Source organism: Monodelphis domestica, chromosome 2 (assembly GCF_027887165.1).
Source record: "Monodelphis domestica isolate mMonDom1 chromosome 2, mMonDom1.pri, whole genome shotgun sequence".
Taxonomy (NCBI): domain Eukaryota; kingdom Metazoa; phylum Chordata; class Mammalia; order Didelphimorphia; family Didelphidae; genus Monodelphis; species Monodelphis domestica.
In genome coordinates this window covers 289,794,190-289,812,995 of record NC_077228.1, presented here as the reverse complement: position 1 = coordinate 289,812,995, position 18,806 = coordinate 289,794,190, and the positions used below count along the sequence as shown (strand labels likewise).

Sequence of the window (18,806 nt, the reverse complement as noted above, 5' to 3'; positions counted from 1 at the left end):
ATAAAAATACATACTGCTTATGCACAAATCTTACTGGGCTATTTCCTGTCCTTATCAGCAGCAAACGTTCCACTTGTTTTGCCCTTTCTTTGTTGTCTTTTTCACATCTCAGGTGAAAAAATTTCATTTCTTCTCTTCCTTTTCCACTTCTCTTTTCCCCATCTATTCCCTGTACTCTCAAAATGGCCCATTCTCTCTCTCTCTCTCCCTCTTCCCCTCCCTCCCCCCCCCCAAGTCTCTGTCTCTGTCTCCTCCCTTCAACTTTCTTTTTCTGGAACTTTAAGATAAATCAAAGAGTTTAAATTAACAATTTAATTTGGAACAATACTACGAAGCCTAATCTCTCTAGAATTTCATTCTCTAGAATCAATGTTTCTCTCAAGAGAACTTGGATCAGATTTAAGTATTCATTTCAGGGTTTAAAAGGTGCTTAGGTCACCAGAAAGGGATCAAAAGTGAAAACCTTGCCATTTTGAAATATATCATTTAAAATTTGCCTAACATATAATTTGAAATGATCAAAACATTCAGTTGGTTAACTTCCCTCCTTACTCTAGCCTGCTCAAGTACCTCTTTCCCATTATCCATTGCCAAACTACTAGCTGACTCACCTCCCTGTGCTCTCTCTAGATGTGTGATAGTGGTGCAATGATCTCATGATTTTTCTATAACCTTTTGTCTTGTCTTTCCCCATCTTCTCCTCTTCTTACTTGCTCCAGATGGTGGTTTCTAATCTATATTCTCCTCACTAGGAATTCTCTAGAGGTGTGTGTGTGTGTGTGTGTGTGTGTGTGTGTGTGTGTGTGTGTGTGTGTGTGTGTGTTTTAAATTACACCTTGGTCATTGTCCTTCATATCCAAAAAGGATCAAAATGAAACACTATGTAAGGGTCAAAGTACAGTGTGTCTGATTGTGGCTGATCAGACCAATATGAGCTTGTACCAGTAGAATGCAAGGACCTTGAGGCAGTGACCGAGTTTTTGGTTTTGTTTTGTTTAATCATTGTATCCCTAAAATCTAACACGGTACTTTAAGGACACATGGTACAGTGTACCAAGTTTGGAGTCAATCCAGACTGGTTTAAAATTCTGCTCTGTCACTCACTTGCCGTATGACCCTGCAAGTGACAATCTCTCTGGGTCTTAGTTTCCTTAAATAGAAAATTAAGAAGGTGGACTAGATAGCTATTAAGGTCCCTTCCAGCTCTAAGGCTATGATTCTATAATCTTTTAATATCAGTCGTTTAAATATTTGTTAGGCTGGATGGAAATTGGAGGTGGTGCTTTTTTTTTTTTCGTTCAGCTACACAAAGTGAGAATGTTTAATTAAAATAATTTAACCTAAATCTGACTTTTGTAGTTGATGAGATAGAAATGAATGTCTTTTTGCAGCTCCAAAGAACCACTAATTAAATGAAAAAATGCTTTTCACTGACTAAGGATGGAAGAGACAGCCATCTGGGCCATCTGCTGAAAATTTCTATTACAGAAGAAGCATTCCTAGCAAGGAATTCCTAAGACGTTTTCTAACATGGAATGTCACTGACAAAGTCTATGATAGAAGAAAAAGGGAATTAGGGATTCCAAGGTAGAAAGAAGACATACTGGATTACTTTTAAAACTACCACAGTAGGTTTATTACAAGCCACTTTCTCTATTTCTTGTAAGCTAGGAGCATGATTTGACTTTTTTCATACTTAACAAATCCCTGTAATTATTTCAGACATTAACATAGTACCTTGCAGCTTACTAAGTACTTTAACATACACTATCTTATTTGCCTTTATGATCAAGAGTATGATTCTGGGAATTGGCTAAGTTTCATCTCCCTCCTTATACAATTTCTGAGATACATTGAAAGGACAACTTTTATTAACCCATTTTACATCTAAGCTGGCTGCCATACAATAAGGCTATATGACTAATCTAAGAGTAAGTCAGTTTCAGGGAATCTTTGAAGTTGAGTCTCGAATTTAAGTCAAGTTAAATTACATTTACCCCCCCTGCCCCCATTCTCTAACTCCCCTTTTCTCCCATGAAAACCATTGTGAGAAATACGTAGGAGCTTTCATTTTACAGTAACTCTGAAAAATCTGCCTGAATTGAAACTTTAAATCTTCAGATTTTCTCTGGGATGACTTTCCACGAAACTCACACAAATATGTCTCCCTTACCCCACCCCTAGTAGATTGGACTCTTTTCATGACTAAATCTTTCTCCGATGCATGAGTGGTTTTACATATGACAGAAATGAAACCTCATACAAACCACTGAAGAGAAACATGTATGAAACCAAAATCATATAGCACACACTGGTTTCATTCTGAGCCCCAGAAACTCCACGCAAACACTCATTCATCACCCAACCACGACAATTCAACCTGAGTTAATGGAACATCCCTGAACCACCACTCTGCCTATCTGCTCCCAACTCATTCTGGAAAGGTGGAGGACCCCTCTGCTTTTTCTTCCCAGTACCACCCAATGCAAAGCATGCAGTTGCAAACAAGTCTGCTGTCTGAGCCAGCAGATCAGCCTGAACTTTTTTTTTTTTTTGCATGTAAAATGAAGGGAACTTTTAAAAATGCAGAGATACTGAAGCAGTCAATATAAAAGAGAAAAATGTCCAGAACACTCAAGTAGTTAACATCTTGAATGCTTTTGTCTAGGGTCCATTAAGTTTAACAACTTCCCCCCCTGTGGCTTTAAATGAGGGCTCCTTCAAAATAAGAGTGGCTCTTATTAAGCTTAATTACTTGCCCTGTGGCTTCCATGGCAAAGGTGTGTCTACAAGCAGGTGGCTGCTAAAAATAAGGGCTGGCTCTGAAGTAAAACAAAAAACAAAAACAAAACCCCCACGTTTTCATGGTTTATTCTTGGAGTTTTCACTTTGGCTTTCTCATGCTGTCAGTTACAGTTTTGTAGCTCTCCTTCCAGATTTTTCTGGAGGTGTTCCTCGTTAGGAAACAAAAGTTGCTCTTCCTCCAAACTAATACTGACCACACTGTGTGAACAGAATGAGGGTCACGAATGCAGAAATTGCAGTGAGAAGGCCTGGGTACAAATCTCAGCTTTGCCATTTATGACCTATGTGGCCTTGGCAAGGCATCATTCTCATTTGTAGAACAAGGGAGTTGGATTAACCTGGTGTCCATGAACATGTTTCAAAAAAATATTTTTGTAACTATTTGAATAGGACTGGTTTCCTGTGTAATCCCATGAATCTTAGCTTGTACATTTAATAGCATAATTCAGAGGAGTCCCTCTGCTTTACTAGACGGCCAAAGGGTTCCATGACCTAAAGAAACTAAAGAACTCCTTGGACTAGAGGATATTAGAATCTTGGACTAGAGGATATTAGAATCATGGGATCATAGCCTCAGAGTTGGAAAAGACTTCAAAGACCATCTCTTCCAAATCCTTTGTTTTAGAGATAGGGAAACTGAGGGCCATTGAGGTGAACTGCCCTAGGTCTCAAGACTGGTTAGTAAGTTTCAAAAGAGGGTCTGAAGCCTTTTACACTATTTACACTGTTCCATGATCCCTCCCTCTAAGATTGTGGCCAGCTTTAAATCTGTGACCCTAGGAACTGACATAAGATCCTTGGTTAAGTTGCTTATGGGGCTAATTTTAAATTGCCAATAATGTTAGGTTAGTAAACTTGCCCCCAAACCCAGGAAAACAAACAAACAAAAGCTACCTCCCTGACCCTCAGATAACCAGATGGGGATTTTCCACCAGCAGTTTCTAGATTCTGCGATCGTGCTGAAAACATTTTGTTTGTCATAATTTGATTCATTTTGTTGATTAAGTTGACCTTTCAAGATACTACAGCTTAGCACAACAGATGTCTCCAAAGGTCCTGTGTGGTTGACTATGCGTCTCAGTTTATTCTGTAGCAAAATGGGGATCATGAATGCTTGCAAATAATCCTACCCTAATTCACTCAGTTCTAGATGTCTTGAAATTTGGGCTCCATCACCACCACTTAACGTCACTAAAATGGTTTCTTCAAAGGTTACCAGTGATCTCTTTCTTCACTGACTAATCCTATGGTCTCTTTCTTTACTCTGTCCTCATCCTTCCTAATTTCTCTGTAGTTTATGTTTATATATATATATATATATATATATATATATATATATATATATAAATACATGTTTGCATGTATGTGTATATTCTATATATATGTGTATGTACATGTCTTTCTCTCTGAAAGTATGCTCTTTGAGAATACAGATAGTTTAATTTTTTAAATTTTATATACTCCCTCCAGCTTCTAGTATGACTATTAGTGGATCCTTAATTAATTCATCTTGAGTGAGTGATAAATTCTGTTTCAACCAAACTGGACTATCAACTATTTCTCAAATTCAAAATTCTACTTCTCATCTGCACCTCTCAAAATCTTTGTTCTCTTTCAAGGTTCAAATCAGGAGTGATCCCCTTGATAAATCCTTCCCTGATCCCTACTACTCTCCTCTATGAGTGCCTTGTCGTATATTTCCTCCTGTATACAAACTACTTTCCCCAATAGAATGTAAGAACCTTAAGGGTATGGGGATGTTTCATGTCTATCTTAGTATCCCTGGTGGCTAGCACAGTATATGGAACAAAGCAATGATGTTACAAATGTTAATTGACTGACTAACTGGATTTTCCTTGTCCTAAATCTATCTTTGAATAGGTTATTTCCTCCCAATAGACTGTAAGCTCAGTACCTTGGAGGTAGAAATGGTTTTGTTTTGAATTTTATAACCTTAGCAGATCCCAAATTGCTATAATAGGAGTTTGATAAATATTTAGATTTTTAGCTTTTTCTGCTTTAATATCTAGAGGTCTGGAAAAAGACCTTGGAAAGGACAGAGAGCATGAGCAATGGTTTCAAATAGAAAAATAAGATCCCCTTCTGAGGGATTTTCCTTTTTGTCTATACATTGTGGAATGAGTGTTCTCTACCTGCAAATAAGAGAAAGAACTCCTCTACCCAGTCTGAAGTATTCCCTCCTGAATTTTCAAGCCCACTCCCCTCCTTCCTTCCTTTCTTTTTCCTTTCCTTCCATCCTTCCTCCCTCCCTTCCTTCCTTCCTTCTTCCCTTATTTCCTTCCTTTCTTCTTAACTCTTATTGTCTTAGTCACAACTCTAAGACAGAAAAGAAAGAGTTAGACACTTGGGGTTAAGTGACTTGCCTAGGTAAACACAGCTAAGAAGTATCTTAAATCAGATTTGAATCCAGGTTCTCCTGACTTCAGACCTGGTGTTCTATCCTCTGTGCCTCCTAACTACCCCACCCATTGACTTTCAACTCTGACTTATCCCTACATATCCCAGGGAGATCTGCAATAAAATGTCAGAGTTGGGCATAGGATCATAAGAAAGAACCTTAAAGACTGAAAAGATCTTAGACCACAGAGTCCAAGCTCTTTATTTTACAGAGGAGGAAACTAGGACCTGGAGAAGGAAAGTGACTTTTCCAGAGGTCTTCTGATGAAAAAAATCAAGTGTTCTTTATTATGAAGTTCTTAAAGACCATCATTCATCATTCAATTCTAACTCTAGAGACCTCACACAGACCCTCTGTAGCCTATGTACATGGATGTGAAGTAAACAGACATTGAGAGAGGTGTTCACTCCCCTGGGGAGAAGAAAGGTAGAACTCATAGGTTCCCCCTGCTCTGAATAAAGAAATACACCCAAGGTTTCCTTGTGGGTAGTTTGTAAGAGCTCAAGCTCTGATATATAGCCTGAAGAATCAAATTAAATAAAACACAATGCTTCTTTTCAAAGTAAGATAGTAACAAAAATATTTTGAAGTTAGTAATTATTTATTTATAAAATAGCCAGTAATGACCCCAGAGAAATAATTGTAAATCTTGGTGTCAAGTGTCACAAATGCTTTGAACTTTAAAAATATTATGTACATAATAATATTATGATAATCATGAAGACAATGGATGAATTGGGGTTGTATGTGGTTCTCTCTCCCTTATTTTGACACTCCCTGGTCTTAACCAAAATCAATAAGGGATGACCTAGAAGCAGGATCTCAGGACGTGGTTTCAATATGACTATTCTGTGAATGTTTTTAGGGCATGATGTGATGAAATGAATGACTCCTATTAGAAGCTTAACCAATAAGCAAATATGTGGATGCACTTAGGGGCTGTACTTAAAGGAACTTTATGATTAATTCCTCTTAAAAAATACTAATAGTCTTCCTCTAATTTATCCACTTAAAAGTTTAGTTTTTTGTTTATTAGTGTTACTTAATCCACTGCTTCTGTATACATATGCTTTGAGCACTTTAAGGGGTTGAATAACTATTGAATCAAAAATGCGGCACATTTATATCCATCCATCCTTCTATCTATCTACTCTATCCAAAGGGACTTAGTTGTTGCTATCTCATTATACAGTAGTCTCACTTATAATAGTCCCATGATATGGGCTCCCTAAGGATAGCACTAAATTACATTACATTTCCTTCAGTATAACCTGAAGGAAATATATAACATGCCACTTACACATGAGTTCCCGCAAGAAATGGTTTTAATGAGCACGGTGTTCTCCAGATGGTTATAAAGAGTACCAAGAATGCAAAAGACCACTTCTGAGAGGATTCAAAATGGCAACTACATGAAGAAATCCTGCCCAATGGAACTCTCAGCAAGTGCTCTGATCTCCTGGCATAGCTCCCCACCTAGAAACAAGGCTGGATGTATCAGGGTTCCTCCAGCTTCCTGACAGCTTAAGTCCAGTTGTTTCTTCCTTTTACACCATATGCTGACAAGAGGGATTTTCTGTTCTATTTTATTAAATGTTTATACAGCACCTCTCACCTGGGCATTAAAGTATTTCCCTTTTAAGGAGTCAAGGAAATGTTAGAGAAGGTGGAAAGAAACTGGACTAAATTCAGTTCAAAACTAGTTTAAAGCAGAGATCTGTTCTTCTCTCTTTCCCTGGGTCAATATGAGGCTGGCTAATGAGTTGATCTCTGGCACCACCTTCCTTCCCTGTAGAATGGAAATGTGGATGTGGAACTAGTTCTTGATGCTTTAAGCAATAATTCCTTTTAAGGAATTTGAAAACAATCTAATATAAATGCCAAGTAGTCTTAAATATTCCATAGCCATGGATTCTTTTCATTGTTGGCCTTAGGTAGCTGGGTTTTTCTTTTCCTACTAGTTTCTTGTACTTATTCATGTATGCAATACTCTTTATAAGTAAATCCCACAGGTAGTTAACTTTCCAGCTACTCTATTCCCAGATAGAGGTTCTCCTTCCAGGTCCTTCTGGGAGCCACATGGCCAACCCTAACTGTTTTAGTCACAAAGGACTGGGCAGACCAATGTTTCAGAGGACCCAAACAGAAGCAAGTCTGCACAAATCTATGCTATCCAAATCAGTCCAATATGGCATTGCTCGAAACAAACTAATCTTTCAGAAGGAAGAGGAAGGAAAAAGTCAGTACAGGCTCAATGTTGTCACACACTCAGCCTTCAAGCCTACCTAAGCCCTCATCTTTCCTCTATGTCTTCTAACTGTTTTTTTCTAAATGAGATGAACGTCTCAATAAATGGAGAAAACGACTAACTAAATTTTGTATAACTCCTCAGAAATGTCATAGTAGCAATTGTAACAATGAAAAACAGTAACATATTGTTTTCGAAAGAACTCTGTCCCCTCCACCCAAACCCCACTTCCCTCCCTACTCACCCCCATGAGAATCCATCTGCCGCAGAAAATATGGTGTGCACTAGGACCAGAGAGAACTTTTCCTGCTATTTGCTTGAGAAACAAAGCTTTCCCTCCTCCCAAGTTGAAAGAAATAAAGGAGTCTGAACTAATCAAAACCTGCAAGCCTGCTGGCGGAGGTTCAACTTGTCAGTGATGCAACTCAGCGGAGTGAATAACGGCTGCGAGCTTTGCAGAAAATGAGAGAGAGACAGACAGACAGAGAAAGAAACAGAGACAGGGGACACAAAGAGAAAGAAAGAAATTAACCTGGCCAGGAGTCAAACAGGTGTATGGGGCCCAAATACTTGGATGGGGAACAGTGTCTGGCAAACACAGGAAGTCAGACACAGAATCCAATTCTTTCTGGCCTTTGTTTTGTTGTTTGTTGTTGTTTTAGAAAATTGAGACTTGCTGGATTCATCTGATATATGCTGTTGTTTAGCCAGAGGCTCTTCAACCTTTCTCTCACTGCCTGTCAGCAGTCTTCATGGGACCCTTCCTGGTGACTGAAAAAATGGATTATCTGAGATAAAGAGGACCACCAGGCTGATTAAACTAGGCATCTTTACTGTGTCCCAAGAATCTTTGCAGGGCCTTTCAGACAATGGAAGTGTGAGCACTTGTACATATGATGTGAAAGGCAGAAGTGCCAGCATGATATGTTTTGTATGGACTCCTAAGAAAAAGCTGCCTCCCTACTTTGATCAGTCTGAGGCCACATAACTTTTTTTCAGTGTCTGCAGGGTAACTCTGTGCACTCTGAAGTGACTAGACCAGTTTCTGATAAGAATCTTAAGCATACATGAGTTCTCAGGGAACTGGCTTCCTTGAAGTCCTGGATTTTAAAAGAGGAAGAGTTTAGGACCTAAAGAAGAAATAAATAGAGGACTATGTCATCAATCCATAATCTTGTATGTAGCTGAATTTAGGTGGGGGGAAAGCAAAGAAAGTAACATAAGCAGGAGGAGACTTGGGAAAAGAGAGGCTTCCAAGGGGAGGGGAAACCCTGCTTATTAGACGGGGTTTCCTATAGTCAGTGCTATTCAGCAAGATAATAAAATAGGTGCTAAGGAAATACCTTCTTTAAGAAAATAACACTAATGTTTGAGGAGTTTTCATTTCTTGCTGACTTTTGAAACTTTCAGGGTACCTGACACTCACAGTTTGGAGACTAACTTCCATGTTGCCACACCTTTCCCCACTCCCCTTCAAAACCAATAATTACTCTTAAGTTTGTTTATACAAGGTCATCTCAGCCCACCTTGTTCCCATCTCCACTATGTGTTCCTGGGTCTTAGTTGAAATATGGTCTTTACCTGAAATTCGTCTGGGCACATCGGTGATGGCAGGAAGCCCCGTACCCCGGGTGGAGGACAGAGGGGTGGTGGAATGAATGGATGGTGATGTCATCTGGCTCAGGTAGGATGGGTATGACTGGTCGTATGACCATGGAGGGGATGACTGTGCCTGCCTAGGGTCTAGGAGGGGAAAGAGAAAAGAAACAGAAAGAAAAAAAAGAAATATGAAACCAGAAACTGTAACCTTGGTAAACATGGATGTCATCACAAATTTTAGGGAAAATCAAGTAGGAAAAATAAGAATAATAAGTAAGGAGTGAATATTCCATACCCCCAAACCAACTCAACCCTGAGATTTTTATTCATAATGAAAACAGGAGAATATAACCCACCTCTCAACTGTTCTTGCTCTTTAACTGGCATAATTCAATTGGCAAAATGTTTTACAGGAATTTTAAAATTAATCCTGCTTAAATACATAAAATGTACTCAATAGTGCTTTAGAGCCAAGCAATATATTTCTTCATTTTCCTTTGTTCTTAAATTAAATAAAATCACATGGTCCTATTTATTTCACAGTTGGGAAACAGGTCCTATGGTTTCTTGGGGGCACAGGTAGGCTGGGGTTGGTGGGGGGAGAGGGGGAAATTCAAGGAGCCAGAACAGGTTAAAAACATTTTTTATTCTATCTTTTAACTTGCAAACTGACTAAGGGAAAAGATATAACTGAACTCTGAAGCCTGCTACCATTAAAAGGGTTATGGAGCCCCTTCAGCATTTGGCTTCCACATAAAGCACTTGGGTGTCTGACTTGGAGAAAATGACCCAAAGGAGGAGGATGGGAGAAGTGTTTTTAATCCCATTAGCATTTGCCCCAGAGATGTCATATGTTTGGAATGTGGCCTACTGTTACCTACAGTCACTGCAATAATAATAGTAATAATGGACTGCCAACTGGTGAGGTTTAGCCTCTGAAAGCTGACAATGTCTTTTGATGTACTACAACAGATTCTTTAGAACGACTAACTTAAAGTTAAATGGACTAAGAAAGTAGTGATATTCTGCCCAAAAGACAAAATAAATATACTATATGATTCCAAAATGAAGTTGTTGTTTTTTTCAAATAGCTTTGCTATTTCAGGGTTAGTGTTTCAAAACTAAGACTAACTAAACTTCTGTAATAGATATTTCTTAGTGCTGATGAAAAAAAATTAAAAGTCAAGCATGTCCTAACTTATCATAAGTTAATTTGTTAGAGTTCCTGCACACAACAGGGATATATTCCACAGTTAGGATGTGTTTGAATCAGATTATGTGTAGCATAAAAAAATCTTTATTTTTCTCCTACCCTCCAAAAAAAAAATCACAGGCCATTATTTGAAAGGGTATAAATTTATTTACCACTTTGTAAACTACTATTACAGTAGAAATCATGTCTGAAGAAATGAGTATCTATATGAAGATGAATTTTCTGAAAGAGGTTCAGCCTTGAACCACCCCACTCCTTGCTTTTTCCACACACAGCCAAAGTACTTCCAGCTACTTATTGTTTATTTGCTCAGTTAGGACATAATTTATTTGAAGAGCTGTCTAAATGGAGCATGCTTCCTTGAATTAAAAAAAAATCTGTATATGGATATTTATAAATATATAGGCATGTATGAAAATCTCACCCAATTCATCTTTAATGGAATTAACCCTTTAAGTTTTCAGTTTACATTAAGTTGCAGCATAGTAAATGGTTAATATAAACTCTCCTTTTAGAAATCTAAGGGATATTTGATCATTAAATGTAATGAACTTCGGTGCTCTAACAATTCCAAGGCTAGAACTGTATAGATTGGCAGTGTTTCAAATCTGAGTGACTGGTAGTTGTTATATCTGATATTGACATACTTTCCTGCCTTGCATCATTAATGTAATTCACTATTCAGAGAAATGGTAAATGATCTTCAGCTGGGAAGAGAATGATTCCTAACGGCACCAGAAAGTAGTCTTATAAAACAAAAGGTTTTACTCAAGCAAAATTCTCAATAGATGAAAGAAACTATAGACAGTTGAGTTAGACACTTGGGCCTCAAACTGAAACTCAGAGTCTAACTATATCTCCATCCCAATTGGCTACAACATTCTGAAAAGTCATCTAACCTTTCTTAAAGTCCATTTCTTTCTTTTATATAAACTAGGAATAATAGCAATATTATTTTGACATTCTTAAACCAAGGAAAATAAGGAAAATTCCAACATATAAAAAGAACACTTAAAATGACTGGCATACAAAAGTGGTACTATAGCTGCAAATTAAAGGAATTAGGAGTATTTAGCCTGGATGTGAGAAGTATGGTACAATGGGAAAAGCACTACATTTCACTTACTACCTGTTTGACAATGGGCATATTGTTTCACTAGCAAAATGGCACAGTAGAATCAGGAAGTCTTGAGTTCAAATTCAGTTTCAGATACGTACTAGCTGTGTAAGCCTTGGGCACTCACTGAACCTCTACCTACCTGTTTGTTTACCTATAAAATGGGGATAATAATAGTACTTTACCTTCCAGAATTCCTGTGAGGATGAAATGTAATAATATTTGTGCATTGCAAATCTCAAAAGTACCACATAAATACTAGCTAATATTATTAATTTTAGTCAGATGCAGTTTCCCCATTGGTAAAATAAAGGAGTTGAACTAGATGCCCTTTAAGATATTTTCCAGCTCTAAATATGTGATCCTGTGATTATCTATGATCTCAAGTAAGTTAATTTAATAATTATTCCATAAAAGCTAAAATTGGAAAGACCTTTGAGAAATCATATGAATAAGTCCCTATCTTTAAACATGTGTGTATATATATATATATATATACATATATAAATCATGCAGGACAACTACATATGTTTATTGTTTTGCTTTTTAAATCTTCAAGAACAGAGGTGTTACAACTTACATAAAGACCTCAAGTATATTTTTCAAAAGATTGTTGTAAGGAGAATTATGCCCCTTTATGTACCTTTGCACCAAAGCTATAAAGGCTTATATGCAACTGTGAGGTTTTAGGTTAGACACAAGGAAGAATTTCCTGATTGGAAGTTATACACACTGGCAAAATTTATTAAAGGAGATGGCATCTTCTTCTCTAAAAATCTTAGAAAACAAAGGAAACTTTTGGATCCAGTCCAATCAGGTTTCAATCTAGATAACTCCTCCAGGTTGCTCTCTTAAGATTATATGATCTTCACCTCCCTTACATAATTTATCTGCTAGGCCAAATAAACAGTTCACATCCAGCCTAGTATGCTAACTCTGACAATCATTCCAAGGGAATGTAGTTTTTTAGTTATTTTTAAAAAACCAATGTCTTTGGGGCTTTTTTTAAAGATTGTTTTTATTTTACTTCTTAAATACAAGTACAAACAATGTTTAATATTCACTTTAAATCACTTGTGGTCTCCAAACTCCCTCCCTCCCCACCCACTACTTTAGAAAGCAAGCACTTTAATATAGATTATACATATACAGTCATATAAAATGTTATTTCTGAATTAGTCGTGTTGTAAAAGAGAACACACATTTTTTAAAAAATGAAAGTATTAAAAAATATGTTCCATTCTAAATACAGATATCATCACTTCTTCCTCTAGAAATAGAATTTTTTAAATCATAAATCCTTTGGAATTGTCTTGGATTATTGTATTGCTGAGTATAGCTAAGTCATTCACAATTGATCATTGTACACCATTGCTCTTACTATGTACAGTGATCACCTGCCTGTGTTTACTTCAGTTTGCATTGGTTCATATACATCTTCCAGGTTTTTCTGAAACCATCTCTCATCATTTCTTATAGAATAATAGTATTCCAACACAATCAAATTTAGCCATTCCAAGGGAATGTTTTATGGAAGAAACTATAGTTGCCCTCCATGATGTCTGACACAAAGGTTAGTAATTATCTAGCCCCTCTAACATCCCTAACTTGCCCTGATGACCTCTCATAGCACCATCATCCATTAATTTACCCAAACACTTCTTTCAGACATCCACACAGTACAACAGTCTGTCTTGCTTCTCAAGATAATGAATGGACTCCCTACGTTTGATAGCTATTTTAATATTAAGGAGAATTTCTCTGGTAGTTCAGAAATTCACAGGACAACAGATTTAGAGCTGACTAAAGATCACTAATTGAACTAATTGGACTAGGATGATAGATAGTTCAATCTTCCTATTTTATAGATGAAAAATTTAAAGGCCAAAAAAGTATGAGATTTCTTCCCAAAGGATTTGAAACCAACTCTTCTGACTCTAAATCCAGCACTCACGACTGAACCAATCTACCTTCCTATTCTAATTACTGAAAAAAATCCATATTGTCCCTCTTCATAACATGAATTTTTAAATCAATGCCCATGTAATGTTCTCCTTCTTTGTCTCTGTCTTGATCTCAGATCAAAGTCAAAGCACCAAGCATTTATTAAATGTCTGCTATCTACCAAGCACCATGCTAAGTGCTATTGATACAAAGAAAGGCAAAAATAGTCCCTGCCCTCAACAACCTCACAAACAAGATGGGGAAACAACATGCAAACAAGAATATGCAAGAAAAATTGGAGTTGATCACAGAGGAAAGATTGGAAAAGCCTTAGAATTAGAAGAAACTAATGCCAGATGAAGGCCATTTTAAGACTTTAAAAGCTTGCATATTCCTTTGCTCACTCAATGTAACCTAATGTTACTAAATAATATTAAAGATCTGTAAGAAATGGTTAGGCTCTATTATATGGTATCCTCCTGCTCTACAAGTATGGCATATTTGCTATTTTAAAAGGCTACTTCTGAAAGTAGGAAAAAGTCATCTTAAACTGAAGTCTCAAAAGCTTTGTGGTCTTGGTTTCCTGAAAAACTGAGGCAACCAAATAATTTCTTAGAAGAATCAGGATGAGTCAGGACAGGTGATAAAGATGCTCTTTCAAATTTTTTCTAATCAGTTGAGGTCACTGACAGGGCCAGGGTGGAGAACTAAGATCTGTGGCATATTGGCGTTCAGGTTTGTTCATAGACTATTAATAAACAGGAAATTGAAGTTTCAGTCCCTATCTCATTGTCTAATGTTCCAGGCAGCAAGTATAATCCTTCCTCTAATTAGGCTGATTGATTTGTTTCTGGGTGTGCCTCAGTGTCATCACCTCTCCCTAAAATCCCTTTCCCCTCCTCCTCTTAAATGGAAAGGTCCTTCCTTGATTTCTGTCTTGCAAAGGAAAGAAGTGCACATTGTATACTCTGATATAACTGGGCCTGTGGATTGAGACTAAGGTCACAATGACACCTTTCAGTCAGTTTTCTTGCAAAACTGGAGAACACAGAAAGACTTAGAAAGACTGTACTTTTAAAGAATTTGTCAAGAATTTTAAAATGCATCTCATAATGGGAATGATCACAGCCTTGGACTTAAGAGATCTGGGTTCCAGACCACTCATCAACTCTTCTGACCCCAGGCAAGCCACTTTAGGTCTCAAATGCCTTCACCTGTAAAATATACTATGCATTGTTCAAAACTGTTACAGTTTTATAGTTTCACTGATATACAGAAATACATAAAGAGTTATATCTCAGTTCTACCAACATTTATTGAACATCTTTATGGGCAAGACACTGTGCTAGGCACTGATGATTTGGGGGTGATTGGGCATTGTTCACATTCCTATACTCTACCTTCTTACCCTAGTATCTCCTCCCTTTTCACAAACAAGGGCAAAGGTCTTTGGCCTCAAAAAATCTGCATTATCCTAAGAGTTATTAAAATAAAAAGGTAAGTAAACATTAAATATATGTAAAGTAATTTCAGAAGGAAGAAATCTCCATGACCTAGAATGATAGGAAAAGACTTAAGAAATGTTACTTTGGCTTTGCCTTGAAAAATTCAGAGAGGTCAAAAAGCCTGCCTATATGTAGTTTAATTTAATTTTATGTAGTTTAAGGATATATATTACACGTGTGTATTAAAAGGCTGGCTTTGGGGGCACAAATTCCTAGGAGCCCTGAAGAATTAGATCTACAGAGATACAAGCATTGAAAAAGAATGGGGCACTATTGTGAGCAATAAGGAACTCTAGTTAACTTGATGATGATGATGATGGTGATGATGGTGATAATGGTGGTGGTGTTCAGTTGTATCTAAAACTTCATGACCCCATGAACCATACCTGTGCATGGGATATTCTTGGCAAGGATCCTAAGGTAGTTTACATTTCCTTCTTCAGTGAATTTAATAGATCCTTTTATCAGTGTTCAAGTGATTTGCCCAGGTCACACAACTGGCAAGTATCTGAAGCTGGATTTGAAGTCAGGTCTTCTTGACTCTAAGCCCAGCAACTCTTTCCAATGAGCCACTGAGCTGATGATAGCTTCTACATTTATATGCATTTAAAGTTTACATAGTACTTTACATATGTTTTTTCATTTGATCCACAGATTAACCCTGGGAAATAGGTGTTATTGTTCATTTCATTTTACAGATGAAGAAATTAAGGCACAAAGATGTTAAGGGATTTTAAAGAGTCTTATAGCTAGTAAGTGTCTGAGGTAGGATTTGAACTCAGCACTGTACCATTCTGCCAGCTAATCATTTAATCCCTTAATTTATCAAATGAGGAAACTAGGAACTGCTCCCAAAGGAGAATGAGAGGAAGTGAGCTTTCATGATTTTAATATATAACATAATCTTAAGGGAAGATAGCCAAGTCTTAAAGAGAAAACAATGGTCCAAGTAGAAAGTGAGGAACTATATAGTTAAGTAGTAGTAAAGCCACTTTTCTCTTGCAGTGTAAAACAAGAGACAAACTTTTCTTTATGAGGTCTGACCGAGGCAGGATGTTGTTGATAAAATAAAATGACTAAAGACAAAGTGATGCTATGTTCCTGTGCACTCCTATTGAAAATAGGCATAAAACAGATTAGGAAATGGCAACCCAAATAAACATTTCAACTAATATTCTAACCAGAGACACAGAGAAATGGGTCATAATGAATGGAAAGGGCATTGGATTTAGAGTCAAGCAATCTCAGTTAAAGTCCCGGCTCTGCTACCTCTCAGTTGTCATAGCCTTAGGTAAGCTACCTCTCTACTTTGAGTCTCAGTTCCTTCCCCTGTAAAAGGCAAGAGTTGAACTGTATGGCCTTTGAAGTCCATTCCCAATTCTAGACTGACACTCCTCTTATCCCTCTTTGGGCAGCCATTCTTTCATCTGTAAAATGTGTAGGTAGGACAAGTTGATCTGTAAGGCCCCTTCCAGCTTTAATACTCTCTACCATCTCTGATACCAAATGTAGGTCACCTGCTGGGCCCAGGAGTTTTACTAGTGTTCTCTTACAGAAGAAATCAGCAGCCTCTCTTTATAGCAGGAAAAAAAAAAAGATAGCTGCTAGTTCAAGTTAATTTTCTCTACTTTGTCTGAGAGAAGTTTTTGAAAGCCATGGAAAGGGAAAGTAATTAGTTCTTGAAAGAATCCTTCTGACACTAGTTCCACTCTTGCAGTGTTCTGCAGACCTAGCTACCAAAGACAACAGGGATTTATAAACAAATATCAGAACTCAAGAAACTTAGACTCTTCGCCAAGCCCTGTCCTGAGTGACTAGATTAATCTAGATGAGGGATTCTTGGATCTTTCTGTGCCTTGTAACCCTATGGACTCCTCAGAATTGTATCCTTCTAAAGCAGATCTGGACAAAGGAAATCAATTTTACTGAAATTCAGTTATCAAAATATTAAAATTGCCAAGTTCATGGAACCCCTGAAATCTCTATATCTGTGACCTCTGGTCTTGCTAAAGTCTTTTCCCAACTCCTTAATACACACATTTCCATTTCAGAGGTCCTGCTAAGAATGTTTTTCATAGGCTGTGAGTCAATTGATTACTATGTATTTTGAACCAACTATATGCTCTGCACTGTGCTATATACTATGGGGAAAAATAAAAGAAGGTATAGACATGTCCCTAGACCTAGGAAAGTTTACAATCTGCTTGGGGAGACCAGACAAACATCCATGAACAAAGCAGCATGTAATGATGCATTGTTAAATCTTCTTAAGTAAGAATCATCAAAGAATACACTTGTACTTAAAAAAAAAAATCTGTGAGGAAAGAGTTTCTTGAAAGAAACCACAGGAGCACAAATATGAGTCTCTTTAAAAAGTCAGGCTTTTTGTGTGTTCCCGCCACCAGGCCTTCATGAAGGCAATGTCTGCGTCTGCTTCCCACTCTATAAAATACCCATACCCGACTCTACACAGCAATGTACCCAGGAGGGGCTCAGTAAATGTTAATAGAGGGAGGGAGGGGGGAGGGGACTTTCAGTATGTTTCCAGATTGTTTTGTATCAGAGCTCACCTTTTCAGTGGAAGCAATTTTCTTCAGATGAAATCTACACATAAAAAAACAAAACTTTCCTCTTCAGGGGGGTTACATGAAGTTGTACCCCTTAGTAAGGAGCCACAAAAGCGGTGTGTCATAAGAAGTGGGAAAGGTCACTATAACTTTCTATGACTAAAAAGACTAAAGAACATGAGAAACCCCAGCCCCCACCATAGCATAGTGTCATCTGAATAATCATTTCCCTAGTCCGCTTTCTTTCTACCCTGCATATTTGTCTCACTTCAAGAGAGCAGAAATCAGAAATTTATGGGGAAGAACACCCTAGCGGATAAGGTGGGTATATAATCAGAAAAAGATAAGAAGGAAATAGAGGAAGAAAAGGAGAAAAAGTAAGAAGATGAGAGAGAAGGAGAAGGAGATGGTGAAGAAGAAGAGGACAAGAACTTTCATATAATAATAATAACAATAAAAATAGGTCTGGGGAAGGGAGAGATAGTAAAGGAGCCAGAAAGCTTTACAAAGACCCGGTTTTGTGTGGTGTTGTTGGGGTTTTTGTAGGCTCTACTTGAAAATTCAGTGATTACTAATAGCAGTCCTCCTTTTGCAAACATTTTTGTTCTGCATGTGTGGGTGTGAAGAAAGGGCTGCTTTCGTAAGACTCACAACAGGGCATATCATACACATGGTGCTAAGCTTCATGCAGAGATGGGCTGAAACAAGTCAGCAGGGGCAAGGCCTAAACTAACACACAAACAGCTCCTTCCTGTTCACACTGCCAGGTAAGCTTCTGTGGAACATGAAATGTCAAGCGCTATTGTTTTCTTCCACAGTCTGGTGCCATCGCTTTGAGGGGCTATCACATTTGGGGGAATCGGGATCCGTTGAAATCCTCCTGCTCCCTCTTTGGACCAGCACATCTATGCATCTCAAGGCAGAAGCCACTGAGCAGGACTCTGAGGTTTCTTAGGGCTATCGAAGTGACTAGAATTTAGCACAGAGTCCACAGTATCTGAGGGCAACTATCTCAAATTTCACCAGGATCAGAGAAAGCCAGTGACCTCAACAGAGAGAAGTGGTTTCACAATTTCCTATCTTAGAAATCTCCATCATATTATTATTCCACACATGCATCCATCAATTCTCACTTGAAAGCAATCCCTATTTTCAAGCAGAAGGAGTTTTGATCATGCATTTCATCCCCAAAACTGTATCAGGTTAAATTCTATTCCTCCCACTAAGCCTTCTCAGCTACCACAAAATATCCAGATGTTGATCATTCAAGATGAATTTTCACACAATTTTTCAACTCTTTTTCAGTATCATAAAACACTATCTTCAAACAGATAAACAGACAGCTCCAACAGGGTGATAAAATGGCAATAATATTGGATAAAGAATTAG

General features: G+C 37.6%; 1 protein-coding gene across 4 annotated transcripts in view; it reads right to left on the bottom strand.

The window, feature by feature from the left end:
- Window positions 1-244: 244 nt before the first annotated feature.
- RUNX2 (RUNX family transcription factor 2) overlaps window positions 245-18,806 on the bottom strand; it is a 234,194-nt gene continuing 215,632 nt past the window's right edge. For all 4 annotated transcript variants that reach the window (XM_056818340.1, XM_056818343.1, XM_056818342.1 and 1 more), the window contains one exon: window positions 245-9,215. In XM_056818340.1, the coding sequence (XP_056674318.1) occupies window positions 8,965-9,215 (251 nt within the window). In that variant the 3' untranslated portion in view covers window positions 245-8,964. The remainder of the gene's footprint in view (window positions 9,216-18,806) is intronic.